The sequence below is a fragment of the Aspergillus homomorphus genome (genome assembly GCF_003184865.1).
Source record: "Aspergillus homomorphus CBS 101889 unplaced genomic scaffold BO97scaffold_37, whole genome shotgun sequence".
NCBI classification, from domain to species: domain Eukaryota; kingdom Fungi; phylum Ascomycota; class Eurotiomycetes; order Eurotiales; family Aspergillaceae; genus Aspergillus; species Aspergillus homomorphus.
The window spans coordinates 221,230-234,351 of NW_020291923.1; the positions used below are offsets into that span (position 1 = coordinate 221,230).

Below are 13,122 nucleotides of genomic sequence, written 5' to 3' on the forward strand. Positions count from 1 at the left end.
CCGCTGTGGCTGTTCACTGGCCGAACCAAGAGGCAGATCGGCCGGGCGGGTGAGTCGATATGGCAAAGTGATCGGTGGACAGTCGGCCGCCAGCGCCCGCTAGAGTTTGCCGTCAGGGGGAAATTCCCTTTTGGTCTTCAGCAGCCGCACTGCATGCACGCTAAGTTACTAACCCCTCCCCTAAAAGAAGTTAAGGTCATCAACCTCCCCCCATCCAAACTGCTGGAAAGCTGAAACTGCACGTAATCGGGCATGCATCCAGGCAGGCAGTACCGAGAATTGAGGAAGAAGGTCCTTCCTTCCCGGTGAGACTTTGACGATGGAGACCTCCTCATTGTCCCTCCTCGTCCCTAGGCTTTTCCGAGCCGAGGTAGGCGCATTGAAGAGAGGGCCCTTCCCTAACACAAAAAAAAAAAAACCTCGAAAACTCACCAAAAAAGAGGGGAAAAAAAGCACTCGGAATCAGAAAGATTTCCAAGAAAATCAATGCTAATGCCAATACCAATGCCAAGATACACATCAATGGCCGCAAGATATTAAGGTAGTTAAAAGCAAACTCTCAGATATTCAAAATCATAAACAACTTGAATCCAATTATACATCGAATCAAAAACAAACATGCATCCGGACCATCATAATCATACCAGAGGATCGTCGTCGCGGTAAACACCATCTCGCCCAGGCCTTCTGCCCAAAGGATCGCGTCGACTTTCCAGCTCCACTGCCCAAAGTGCCGACCCAACCGCGGTAGACATCAGGAAAAACATGGACAAAATTGGAACGAGTTGAAGCACCAAGGCGACCGTCCCAAACCTAGGATTTGTGGTTAATTATTAAGTATCCGAGTCGGTGGATCCTTCCTCCGAGGGCGGAAGGTACCGCGGCACCCTGAGAGAGATCTGCTGGACTTGGAGACTTACGTAGTATACTGCAACTGCCGATGTCGTATCCTCTCCTTCCGCTGCTGCTTCGAAAGATCCAATAGCTGGAAATAGCGCCAGTGGTGAAAGGGCCCCGCCCGGTAGCCCGTCAACACGAGAAACATGGGGGTGCCTCCCACTGGAATAAGGTTCAGCGGAAGGAGGACGACGAATTCCAGAATCTGACGCAGGGAGAAGGGCGCATATACGGCGCTCTGGGTGGGTTTGCCTAGCCGCTGCACGACATCGTCGCCTTGGGGGTACAGCACGCGCGAGGCGTTGACCAGCTCGCCATGGCCTTCACTCACCAGCACCGCGTCGAAAATGTCCACCAAGGTCTCATCGACGAAGAACGCTTCGAACAGAATAGCCACAATCGCAGCCCCTTCTCCGAGCACGAGGACCACGCCGCTGAACCACGCTCCGGCGCCCTGAAATATATAGAGAAACGCGACCTGTGGAAGCCACAGAAATAGGAACAACAGGACGTAGATGAAGGCAGAGAGCAGGATGATCGGGATCAATCGAGCCTTGAACAACGGCCAGAGATATCGGTTTGATAGAAAGTAGTAGATGCCCTGGGAGAGGTGTCAGTCACGCTGTGCTTTGCAAGGCAACTCGGATAGGCAACAGGGAAAAGAGGCAAAACCCAAACATACGCGCAGAGGATACAGCCACGCTGCTTTCCCGTTATCCCATGCCCTATCCGCCATTACCAGTGGTTGTGAAAACGAGACAGATGCGACCAAAGACGAGTCTACACGAAGTTGAAGGAAGCAATGAAACAAGGGTGAGGAAGGGTAGAAGTCCGGCGACTGTCAACAGACGGAGTATTGCCTGCTACGACATCATCGTCACCCGCGCCCAGCCCGCCTTATCGATAAGAAAGGCGGTCAACAACGGCGGCTTCAAGGCAACATGTAAAAGTTTAAGAAGTGTTACCACAGCATCGAGATATAGTGTAATGATGGATTTCATCAACTTGAATCAGAAAAGAAGTAGAAACTCACTATATGAATACTCTCGCGCTCAAAGCCAAGTTCTTGCCAGTGACAAGGTTCCTGAACGAGTAGGCTGGCCGCAGTCTTTACAATATGTCTCTCGAACACCCTCCTTCTTGGTTTGTCTATTTCGCAGAGGTACTTGGCTTGGCACTAGGAAGCACGGTATCTCCACCGTATGCTACTGTTCAAGGAATTCGAGACTTATATTCTGTTCATTACCATTACCATTACCATTGACTTGCAATGATCCAAGAAAGATATTCAATTCAGAGAAAGAGGAGTGAACAAGGAGTGAAACAAAAATCAACAGGAAGGTACGCTGTATAACCAGTATAACCGACTGACTAAATGATTGAAGCAACAAATGAATGGTATATCCGATGGATGCAGAGCATGCCTTCTCTAGACACACAAATTCAAAACCCCGCAACCTCAACAGTAGTAGTAACCGTAGCCGTAGTCGTCACGGTCCCCTTGACCCGATCCGTCACCGTCACCGTCTCCTTCTCCGTGGTAGTGACGGTCGCGGTCTCGGTAACAGTATAGAAGCCAGATGGGGTAACAGGGACGACCTTAATGATATTGTCCCCTGGGGAGGTGGCGGGGATGGTGTCGGGCTCGGACTCGGAACCACTAGGCTCTGCGTTCGCAGTGGTAATAGACTCGTTGCCGTCTACTTCCGCATTGCCTTGTGATGATGGCTTTGTTGCTGCGGTAGGTTCTGCTTCGGGAGCTGTAGATGGTGGTGATGTTGTTGTGGTTGGAGCCTGTGGTCCTTCGGCTGCTGTTTGCGGGGCGGCGGTGGGGATAGCGATGATGACGGTTTCGATGGCTGTGGAGGTTTGGTGGATTGTTGTTGTGAGGTCGGCGGTTTCGTCGGGTCTTTCGTCGGGTGTTGCGACGATGGTTGCGATGGCTGTTGTGGTCTGGTGGATGGTTGTGGTGGTGTCCGGGGATTGTTTCGGAGTTGTTGTTCGACTGGGGGTAGCGACAACGGTTACAAGGGCTGTTGTTGCTTGATGAACTGTCGTCGTGATGTCGGGTGTTTGTTCGGGTGTGGTTGAAGAGACTGCAGTCGTAGCTGAGGCTGTAGACGTGGAATGAACCGCTGAAGGCGTTGAAGTCCGCTCCACCACCTCCGTTGACGTTGATTCCATTGTTGCTGCACTCGTAGGTGTCACTGCGTCTACCCCGGATCTAGAAGAGATGGCTGACTCCGAGGCGAGATATGAAGTCTCATACAGCGTGCTTGATGCGTAGGGTGTGACCAGGATCACCACTACCTGAGTTTCTTCGGGTGCAGTGTCGTTCGTGGTCTCTGTGGCAGGGGTCACGCCGATGAACGGAGTGGAGGTGACCTGAATCCGAGTCTGAGAAAGCCGGGTGGTGTCTGAGACACTGCTGGCAGTCTTTGTTTGTCCGATCGTTTGTGCTTCTGTTGGACTGACGCGCGAGTCTGGTGTTTGGGTAGCTCTGCTACCGCTGGAGGCTGCTGTCACAGTTGAGACTTCTGAGTCTGGGGTAGTATAGGAGGTAGATCTGGCAGTGTTGGGTCTAGGCAACGTGTCAATCACACCGATAGATGGGTCAGAAGAAGTCGTTGCCTCTATTGCGTTCGATGTCGAGACCGCTGTAGAGCTTCTCGCGACAGAGCTCGATGTGGGCGTGACCACAGGTGTGAAGGATGATTGCGTGGTAGCAGGCACAGAAGACACAGCCGCAGTATGAGCCAACGTATGAGACTGGATATGTGAGCTTGACGCGATGACAATCTGTGGTACCGTCAAGCTGGAGCTGGAAGAGTGTATCGCTGAGCTCGTAGTGACCGCTTCAGTCGAGGATACGGCAATCGAGCTAGATAATTGTTCAGCGGCTACGCTCGGGGTCGGAGTGTCTTGCACGGCTAGCCTCGAAGTCGACGGAGTAGGCACAGTCGGACTGGAAGAAGAGCTGGACGTAGGACTTGGTGAAGTTTCTGGGCTAGCTACACTCGCACTCGAGGAAGCTGGCTGGGTAACTTTATGAGAGCTAGCGCTAGCAATGGCACTGGAACTTGTCACAGCCTCTTCAATTGCGACACTCGCACTCGTGCGCTCCACGGCTAAACTACTGGAGCTTGTCAGGTCCCCTAGACTTGCCACGCCTGCGCTGGTGGGAACAACCTGTACAATAGGAGTAGGCGTAGATGTAGATCCTTGGACTATGGCGCTGGAGCTGGGCAGGTTCTGCCGAGCAGACGGACTTGAACTGGTCGTCTCTTCCTTTGCGCTTGGACTTGCTTCAAACGTAACTGTGCTGGACGGAACCTGTTGGGTAGTTGGAGTATGGGAAGATGAGGAGTCGTGCGGAGTAGCCACACTGGAACCTAGCGTGTCTTCCTGGGGTGCAGCACTCAGGCCAGATGTAGGTGTGCTAGAAGTAATCTGCTCCGAGGCAGGAGTGACCGGAGACGAAGACTGTTCAGTCGAACCGTTGGAAATTGTCGCGCTGGGACTGGGGACATCCTGGAGTGTCGTCGAAGTAAATTGAGGTAAATTGGTAGGCGTGACAGGAACGATGGTCAAAAGATCTTCTTCTTCTTCTTCTTCTTCGTCATCATCAAGCTCTGGAGATGCTGAAGAAACTTGGGAGATCGGAGCGGCAGAAATTCGAGGCTGCGCTTGTGAAGGCGCTCCAGAGGGCTCGAGATCCCTGGGGTTGTGATGTAAACGAGCGATCGGGCCGGCCGAAACGAGGGAAAGATAGAGAACGATGGGAAGGAAAATTAGCTGCATCTTGTAATAGGCGAAGCGATTGACTCAAATACTTAAACTCGAAACGGAAAGCGAGCGAATGTGTAAAGAGAGAAGAAAGCTGCGCGAAATACAATTGACATGGTTTGCGAATCGAGTTAAAACAGCTAGTATTTACCCATCCTGGCTTGAACGAAAACAATAAGCAGAAGCGACAAAAGAGAGACAAAGACAAGAAAGAATCAAAGCAGGCAAAGAAAAGTATGAGAGGGTAGAGACAGCCATCTCTTTAAGCCCAACCATCGATGCTATTTGGGGTCTTTGTTCAGCGGGAGATGAGACAGTCAAGCCCTGAGTGGAGATGAAGCGGTTGGCTGAAGAAGCTCGAGTTGGCGCGCGACAAAAAAGCTCCTTCTTCCCTCCCCTGCAGGGTTGCACCATCCGCCCAGTTAGCTCTCTATCTCCCGCTTTGATTGGCAATCCGGCATTATTGCAATTGCCAGGAAGATGTCGATCAATTTAGGTGTGCCACAGAAGCGATGGGATTGCAGAAGAAAGTGAAGCAGCAACACAGCCACTACAGCTCAACAATCACGGAAAACATGGTTGGCTTGGAAAGCCTCATGAAGTGCTATTCTCGGTAAGACACTACAAAAATAGATCCGACGACGAGTGTTATGGCGCAAGGAAAAGACAGGTATTCTCTCCCAGATGAGAAACCTATAGTAGTTTCTAGCTTTGCTCCTTGGCTCGCTTTCCCAGAATCAAACCCAACACAGATCTATCCAATGCTCAACATCCAGCAGACTCCGACTACTTCAGAGCAACAGTGAAAGAGTTGCTGATCCCCTCAAAAGCCGAGATCTTGCCCGTCAACCCTTTCGAGTCCCCATAATAGTGAAACCGGTAAGTCCCCGCCTGGAGCGAACTGGGATTGTCGATGTTGTAGTAGTCGTCTTCAATCTCCCACTGAAGGGTGACTTGACTATAGCCCAGTACTGTACTAGTCCTTACCCAAGTATAGACCAGGTTCCAGTCCGAATCTTTGCGCACGACCTCCCAGGAGCCTGTGCTCGGATCAAGCCTCTCCACGGCGGCAAATGTCGACTCTTGTCGCAGATTATTCCGCGGATTGGCTCCCACAAAAGTCACATTCACCGTGTCTCCTGGGTAGTAAGTGGTATTGCCGGGTGACGAGACAACATCCCCAAACGCTTTCCCTACAGGGGACCCGTCATATACCACTCCGGTGATAAAACTCAATGATCTGTCGGTGTTGATCGGAGGCTGCAGCCCAGTGGACAGCGATGGAAGGCTGGCTGTTTGCGGCGAATCCCCAAGGTATGGCAGATACGTCAGGGTAAGGTTCACATACGCAGCCAGCGTATTGGGACCATAAAGAGTCGAAGCCCCTTCGTAGCGTTGAACTCCGTATTCCTCTTCCGTAGCTACGTAGTGCGCGTAGCTATTAGACGGAGCCCCCAAGACGACTAGAGGACTTCCAATAGAAAGCACGTCCTTGGCGGACTTCGCGATGGCTTCCTTCCAACGTCGCCCCGACATTGTAGTCGCCTCACTTGTCGAGATGACAATGAACAATTGACCCACACGTAGGACTTGGATATCCACAATGTTCGGCGTCCAAGCATACGGCTGTTTGACAGCTCCGACGTCAAGGAGAATGTCCTTAGGCGCCTGGCATGCCTGCTGTGCAGCCGACGGTTGATGGACGAATGCGCGAGCGACATACCACAAAGGATTGGACTCGGCGGGTCCAGTCCCATTCTGGGTGAAGTCAAAATAACCCGGCCCATCAGTAGTGCCCGCGGCAAATGAGAATCCGAGTGCTGCTGAGCACGTAGTCAAAGTGCTCGAATTGAAAGGTGACTGGAAAGTGTAGTCCGACATATCGCGATAGACATGGAACGACCGGACCTCGTTAGGTAGGATCTTCGTCGGGTTGGTATCCAGCTGGCTGTGTAGCTTCTTTGCGGCCTCATACTGGCGCCGGCCGATTTCAAAACAGCTCTTTGCGCCGTTGTCCTTTTCCGTAAAGTAGGGACCCCGGCCATGACAGTCGACAGGCTTTCCGCCACAAGTGCTGTCCGAATACTTACATTGCTGCCCAGAGCCATCTTCACACCAGGCTCCAAGGACATTCGGGCTGGTATCGCCAACATTAGACTGGGAGAAACCCGCGACGAACCCATCCGCGAACTTGTCGTTGCCCTGGACACTCCGCTCAAAGAGCCACGCAGCGACGCCCTTGTTGTCTCCCGTGACCAGCGTATTATTTTCATACATCGACGTTCCATGGACCGGGAAGAAGGACAACACAGCCGTTGTCTTACTGTCAGACGCTCTATCGAATCTCAGAAGTGTCAAGGTCTTATCGACGTTCGCAGAATATTTAGCCTTCTCATCTGCGGGATTGGCATCGTAGGCATAGGGGCTTCTGTTAATGTTGGCGTCCTCGAGATCAATGGAACCAAAACTGAGCGATCCAGGCTCCAAGCTTTCATGGGCGCGCTGGATAGAGAGTAAAACGCCGTCCACAAGAGCTTGGTAGCTCTGCTTATCGAAGCCCTTGGTTGGAATCTGGGGAAGAAGGTAGTTCATCCACGCGCCTGGGCCCGAGTGGGAGTGAGTACCAGTGAGAGCCAAGTTCTGCTCTCCATATCTGGCATAATCACCACCTAATCCAGCGAGGCCCTCAAGCACACCATGCCGCACAGCGGTGTCACCCGTCAAAGCATCCAGTACGAGATAGATGAAGGTATCGCTTGTGTTCTGTGGGTTGGCGACAATGAAAGCGCGGGAGTAGATCCTTTGTCGAAGACCGGAGCCAACCTGATCCAGGCTAGCATAGCCGTTGAAGATGACCTCTGCCACAGGTCTACCTCAAGTCCGTCAACAATCCTGTGGGATGAGAATGTGAACAGTGTCCGACTTACCCCGTGATATCCGCCTTTCCTGCGCCGAGGAGAAATGTCCCATCCTCCGCCACAGAGGTCGCAGAGGCTGCAGATGTTGCCGAGGATGTCTTGATTGCCCTTTGTTTCCATTGAAGGCGGGACTGAACCCTAACCGGCCGATTGACGTTAGAGTCGCTAATCAGCAGGAACAATTGCAGCACAACCAGTGCTGTTGCTAAGCTACAGGCGAGCGCAAGGCCAAGCTTGAGATTCGCCATGGTGGTCGGTGGGATGAAAAATGTTGAGCAAACGGCACATCCGGAAGCTTAAACCTCCTCACCAGAGAAGAGGGGAAGGCAGCGTAGCAGTTCTTATCAGCAGCAGCCTGCATTCAAATCCAACCGAGGTAGGGTCTGTGACTGCGCATGAGCGGGTAATTTGGCTGGATATTGAATATGTACGCCACAGCAGGGTCCTTTTGCAACCTTTCGCAGGGAACAATGGTAGACGGGACACTATTGGCGCAGCTACAGGCAGGAAGGTAACATGAATTGCTTCTGATCAGCCCGTCGTCATCCGGAACTAAGCTCGATCAGGCACGCACTGTCCAGCCCCGCGCAGCAAGACGGCGAGAATGCCTTTCCGAATCTTGCCCAGAGTGAGGGTGAGAGCGATGAAGGGTGGGGGGTTGAGCAGCTTTGGTTGGCGATGAGAGTGTCTTGGTTGTTATTGTTGTTTGTTGGGTAAAGCTATCGTCGGGGTCACGGGCAGCATTCCGGGGGGCGGGGAAGGGAAACCTGGAAGGCAAGGCCAGACAGACAAGGCAACACAAAAGTAAAAGCATTCGAGCCGCGGTCCTCCAGGCACATCACCCATTCGGTTGGTTCAGGGTTCTTTGTCACGTGGGGAATGTGATGTATAGATCCCTGGACTATAGAGGAGAAAAAGCTTTTCGAACTTGGCACGGGTTGTAATCCTGAGGGAAGGACGCGATCGATGTCAGGTTCAGAAGAGCGATAACTCTAACAATCAGGTACTTTATTGTATTATGCACATGCATTGCCTCAGAGACAACAGCTCTAGCCTAGCCAAATCAAGCAAAGAAGCAAAGAAGCAAAGCACGCGACCTTTCCTGCGCCATGCCGCCTGACAGTGAACGCCGCTGCATAATCTCTTCGAGTCCGTCCGACCAACTAACTCCTTGGGTGAAGGAAACTGAAGCAATGAAAGTGCCTTGCGAAGACATATCGCAAGAGCCATAACAGGAGAGCATCCAGAAAGAAACATCCATGACATAGATCAACCAGCATGGCAACTATAATAAATTGCTGGGCATATCAACAGCGAGCCCCGAAGAGAAAGCCATCAGTCAACAAGATACTTGGTCCTTGACAACCGCAGGTCCTACTCGCAGGCGGGCGTTCAATCAATCAATCATAAGTGTCATCCAACCATCTATCTAATTGATATGATAGAAAAGATCAGAAAAGAGCTAACAGTAGTAGGCAAGGGGGCAAAAGAAAAAGAAAAAGTAAAAGAAAAGCCGCTGTGTAGTACAGCATGATGTTCCCAGAAGTACTCACGAAAGGCTATAAAACAGAAAAACCGTGCAAAGCAGACTGGTCAAGAGGAGTCTTGGTTTTGACACCATTCCTATCCACACTCACACACACACACACAGAAGCATGTACAAAGCAAGAAAAAAAGAATTATAGTCACAACTCCAGTTCAATGCATCAGGCCATTATCACATGTCGAAATTGTCATCAACGTTGAAGATTCCAGGCTCACCGCCTTCACCAGTCCTCTGGACGCCACTCATGCGGTGATCCATGTGGTTGGTAGATATTTGTTGGGCTCGTGGCCATGTCTCCGTATCCTCAACCATATGGTCGCCCGAATCGTTCTTGAAGTGGTGGTCGATCGAGCTCTCATTTACAAAGGTAAATCCCTTGAAATTCGCCTGCAAGCCTGGAGATAGTGGCGTTCCCGCTGGCATGAGCCCATTGGCAAGAGCAGCTGCGCGGTCATTCAAAGAATTGTTGTTCTCCAGGGCAGTCGTGAACTCAGGATCGAAGTTGGAGGTGTCCGTATCGGACTTCAGAACAGGCTTGAAAGGAGGGATCACTTCCTTGCGACCCAATGCCGCCCAATCAACATCGTCAAAGAAAGGATGCGCCATGAGCTCCTTAGCGTCACCCTTAGCGCCAAGGCGGTGCTTAGGGTTCCGGTTAAGCAAACCCTTCACGAAGTTTCTTCCCTCTGTGCTCAAGGCATCACGGGGGAATCGGACCTTGCCGAAGGCGATGTTCTTGTACATCTGCTGGGTATCTTCAGCATAGAAAGGACTCCAACCGCAGCACATCTCAAAAACAAGGACACCCAGAGACCAGAAATCGACCATCTTGGTATAGCCTTGCTCGTCAAGCAGTACCTCTGGGGCGAGATATTCGGTCGTTCCGCAGAAAGTGTTCGTGGTGTCGTTTTGGGTCAAATTGGCCTTGGAAAGACCGAAGTCACAAAGGGCAATGTGACCATTAGCGTCAAGGAGGATGTTCTCCGGCTTGAGATCGCGATACACGATATCATGGTCATGTAAATGCTGGAGCGCCAAAATCAACTCGGCAATGTAAAACTTAGCACGCGCCTCCTGGAAGCGTCCTTCCTTCTGAAGGTGCCAGAAAAGCTCGCCACCAGACATATAGTCCGTGACCAGGTAAAGATCGGTAGGTGTTTGGAAGGAGAACTTCAGTCCAACAATGAAGGGAGAAGCGGCCATAGCTGTCCGAACCAGAATATTGCGCTCACCCAGAGTGTGTGCAACCTCCTTCTTTTGAATAATGACCTTCTTCGACAAAACCTTCATAGCGTAGATGCGGCCGGTGTCCTTCTTCTTAACCTGGTAAACCTGGCCAAAAGTTCCCTTACCGATGAGCTTCAGGATCTGAAAATCGTTTGGCCCCACCTGCTTCCTTTCGGTCTTCTCAAAATGCATCTCCAGATGGATCTCTCCAGAGATCTGAGAGTCACCTGCTCCACGGGAAGCTAAAGGAAACCACCCTTCAAGGCGGCTGTTGTCTTCCATCAGGTTGATGCATAGTCGCACGTGACCAAGGAAGTCTTCATGGTTGTTGCGATCATACACCGATACATCAATTTCGGACTCGTCGCCAAAAACATCGCTGTTCAGTGAAATTAGCATTGGTTCGTCAATTGGCCCTAGAGACCATAGAACGAACATAAAGGATGAACTTACAAAGTTGCTTCGTGGTTCCAGTGAGGGTCGGTCACGGGCGCTCGTCCACCTCTGTGATCGGGGCCGTCCAGCGCGCTGTTGTTGCTACTTTGCCGACTTTTCATTGGGATCGCCATCGGCCGTCCGGCCTCGGGTTCCAGGCTCTCCTGCTCCTTTTGCTGCCGTTCCAGCGAAGCGTCTTCTTCTTCCTGGGCAGTCTTGGAGATGGCCTCATTCCATTCAAACACGCACACAACGTAGGGATCGAATCCGGGCCGTAGTCCTCTGGCTTCAGAGATCTTGACGATCAATTTGCCCTTGAGAGGGGCCACGGGCGGGGCATCGGATGGCGACGGGGTGTCTCTCTCGGGAGGAAAGGCCTCGTCGAGCTTCCCAGCAAGCTCGTCGGTTGGGTTTGTTTCTTCACCGGACTGGACGGGTACGGGATCTGATGGTGAAGGGGGCGATGTGACGGGCTTCTTGTCGGTTTGCGAACCTTCATTGGACATGGCCCGCGGAGTGAGTGGTGGTGTATTCTTTAGGTGCACAAGATCCGACACGGTTCCAGTTAGCTTCGCCAGATTCTCAGAAGACATAGAGACATGTGGTTTTTCATGTTCGAGTAGGGGGGTTTCCGACAAACAGGGTACATCTGACATGTAGGGAGGAAGGGAAGGGTTGGAGAAATGTGTGGCAAGGACTGGGTCGTCAGAGACGCTGGAGACTGGCAGAGAGGTATGACGGCGGGCTGGAGAATCAGAAGAAGACATGCTCCCGGCAGGCGAGAGATAGTTCTTCAACGCATTGAAAATAGAGACCATGCCTCTGTCCGAGTGAAAAGAGCCAGACTCAGACCCATCCGACTCTTTCTGCAGAAGGGAACAAGCGGAGTGGTACGGGGGTGTAGGTAGATTCGTGGGGGGCAATGTCTCTGGTACTATCATATTCGTCTCAAGATTCTGATCCGGCGAAGCGACAGATAACTTGGTGTCCATAACCTCCGGGCGCTCCATCCAGACAAAGGAGTCCGAGGGTGAGGAATTGTGACCACAGGATTGAGAATCCCGATCTCCTTCAGCGGACGTATCCGACTGGAAAGAATACGCGGAAGCACGACTCTCAGAAGAAGAACACCGGGTATTGGGGCGACGAGTGTTTTGATTTGGAGGAGAACCAACCTGGAAGTAACTGGAACTGAGGGAAGGCAGACGCTTGTCTGCTAGGTCGGGCTGTGGAGTCGCAATTCCGGTCGGTGTCGGGCTGTTCGAACCGATCGAGTCTTGGTTGTCTTCCTCCTGCACACCGCTGCTATTTTACCAGTTAGCCACCGTAGGTGAACGTGAGGAATCGTGAAATCGGCAGCGATCTATACGGGAGTGCAATCGCGGAGCGCCCGGAAAATCATGAGGATGTTGCCAGAGAAAGAACAGACAAGGGGAGAAAAAAATCAGAACAGTGCAGATGCGAGCCAAGACTGGAAGGATGTATGACTTGGCACCATGAACCTATGGCGGTTGACTCATTATGCATGCAATGTGGCCCGGAACATGGTGTTAGAAATGAGCAGTGCATGGGGGCATTCAGACTCGGAGTTTGTAGACCGAACCCGGGGAATCCTCGTCGCGATCGAAAGCAACAGGTGACGAATGAAAGACCCAAAGTAGTAGACTCACCTCCGGGGAATGGGCTGCTTCAACATCTCCGCGTCTCCATACGACTGTGTTGCACTCTGAGCGGCAGCCATGATTATGTTCCCATCAGACAACCGAATCCTCCACCTAGCGCACCGAAATAGAGAATCGTCGATCTAGACGTTGCAAGGCGAGATATGACGTAGTGGGGGTTGAATTAGTGTATCGACGCCGATTATCGAGTGGAAAGTCCCTCTTGCGGAAGATGTGGGAAAAAAGAGATCAAGCGAGAGACTGTTGTCGGGGAGGTGGTGTCGAAAGTCTAGCCAAGGAAGGTTGCGGGATGTTAGATCCGATCGGGTTCGGATAAGGAGGCGAAGAGAGAGGGTGAGAGGGAGGGAGGAGGGGTAAGTAGAAGATGGAAGGCGGGATAATTGGACCTGTTGGGTGTAGGGAAAGTGTTAAAAGCAGACGAGCCAGAAGTGGATCCGAGCGAGAGAAAATGTTGAAAGAGGCGGCGGCGGATGAAGTCAGGCGCAAATTGGGGGAACTGGAATTGCAGTGGAATTACAGATTCGGGGGGAGGGTAGTAGGGTACAGTAAGTAGGGAAAAGGGTGTGGGGGGGCAAATACTGGGACGGGGGAGAGAGGAAAAGAAGGAGAAGGAAAAAGGTGATTTCCACGC

The 13,122-nt window shown here is 51.9% G+C and overlaps 3 protein-coding genes across 3 annotated transcripts; all 3 read right to left on the reverse strand.

Annotated features, from left to right (window-relative positions):
• Positions 1-494: 494 nt before the first annotated feature.
• BO97DRAFT_407700 (EI24 domain-containing protein) lies at positions 495-1,731 on the reverse strand. The gene is made up of 3 exons (XM_025695689.1): positions 1,580-1,731; positions 921-1,498; positions 495-813 (listed from the first exon to the last, which is right to left on the reverse strand). Exons 1-3 carry the CDS (start codon positions 1,631-1,633, stop codon positions 639-641), a joined length of 807 nt encoding a protein of 268 aa, XP_025548698.1. The 5' UTR covers positions 1,634-1,731; the 3' UTR covers positions 495-638.
• A 3,555-nt stretch (positions 1,732-5,286) lies between these two features.
• On the reverse strand, positions 5,287-7,952 carry BO97DRAFT_396277 (neutral/alkaline ceramidase). The gene is made up of 2 exons (XM_025694078.1): positions 7,611-7,952; positions 5,287-7,552 (listed from the first exon to the last, which is right to left on the reverse strand). The coding sequence occupies exons 1-2, from the start codon at positions 7,847-7,849 to the stop codon at positions 5,470-5,472; spliced, it is 2,322 nt and encodes a 773-aa protein (XP_025548699.1). The 5' UTR covers positions 7,850-7,952; the 3' UTR covers positions 5,287-5,469.
• Positions 7,953-9,154: 1,202 nt separating this feature from the next.
• On the reverse strand, positions 9,155-12,550 carry schA (serine/threonine protein kinase SCH9; the record flags this gene model as incomplete). Its single annotated transcript, XM_025699218.1, has 3 exons — positions 9,155-10,753; positions 10,828-12,114; positions 12,480-12,550. 3 exons carry the CDS (start codon positions 12,548-12,550, stop codon positions 9,319-9,321), a joined length of 2,793 nt encoding a protein of 930 aa, XP_025548700.1. The 3' UTR covers positions 9,155-9,318.
• Positions 12,551-13,122: the final 572 nt, after the last annotated feature.

Excerpts from the sequence above, each read along its gene's own strand:
- BO97DRAFT_396277 (XM_025694078.1), bottom strand. The coding sequence starts at position 7,849 with ATGGCGAATCTCAAGCTTGGCCTTGCGCTCGCCTGTAGCTTAGCAACA. Across the intron at positions 7,553-7,610 it reads GGAAAGGCGGATATCACGGG|ACCTGTGGCAGAGGTCATCT; the intron begins GTAAGTCGGACA and ends GACTTGAGGTAG.
- BO97DRAFT_407700 (XM_025695689.1), bottom strand. The coding sequence starts at position 1,633 with ATGGCGGATAGGGCATGGGATAACGGGAAAGCAGCGTGGCTGTATCCT. Across the intron at positions 1,499-1,579 it reads CGTGGCTGTATCCTCTGCGC|GGCATCTACTACTTTCTATC; the intron begins GTATGTTTGGGT and ends CACCTCTCCCAG. Across the intron at positions 814-920 it reads CGGCAGTTGCAGTATACTAC|GTTTGGGACGGTCGCCTTGG; the intron begins GTAAGTCTCCAA and ends CACAAATCCTAG.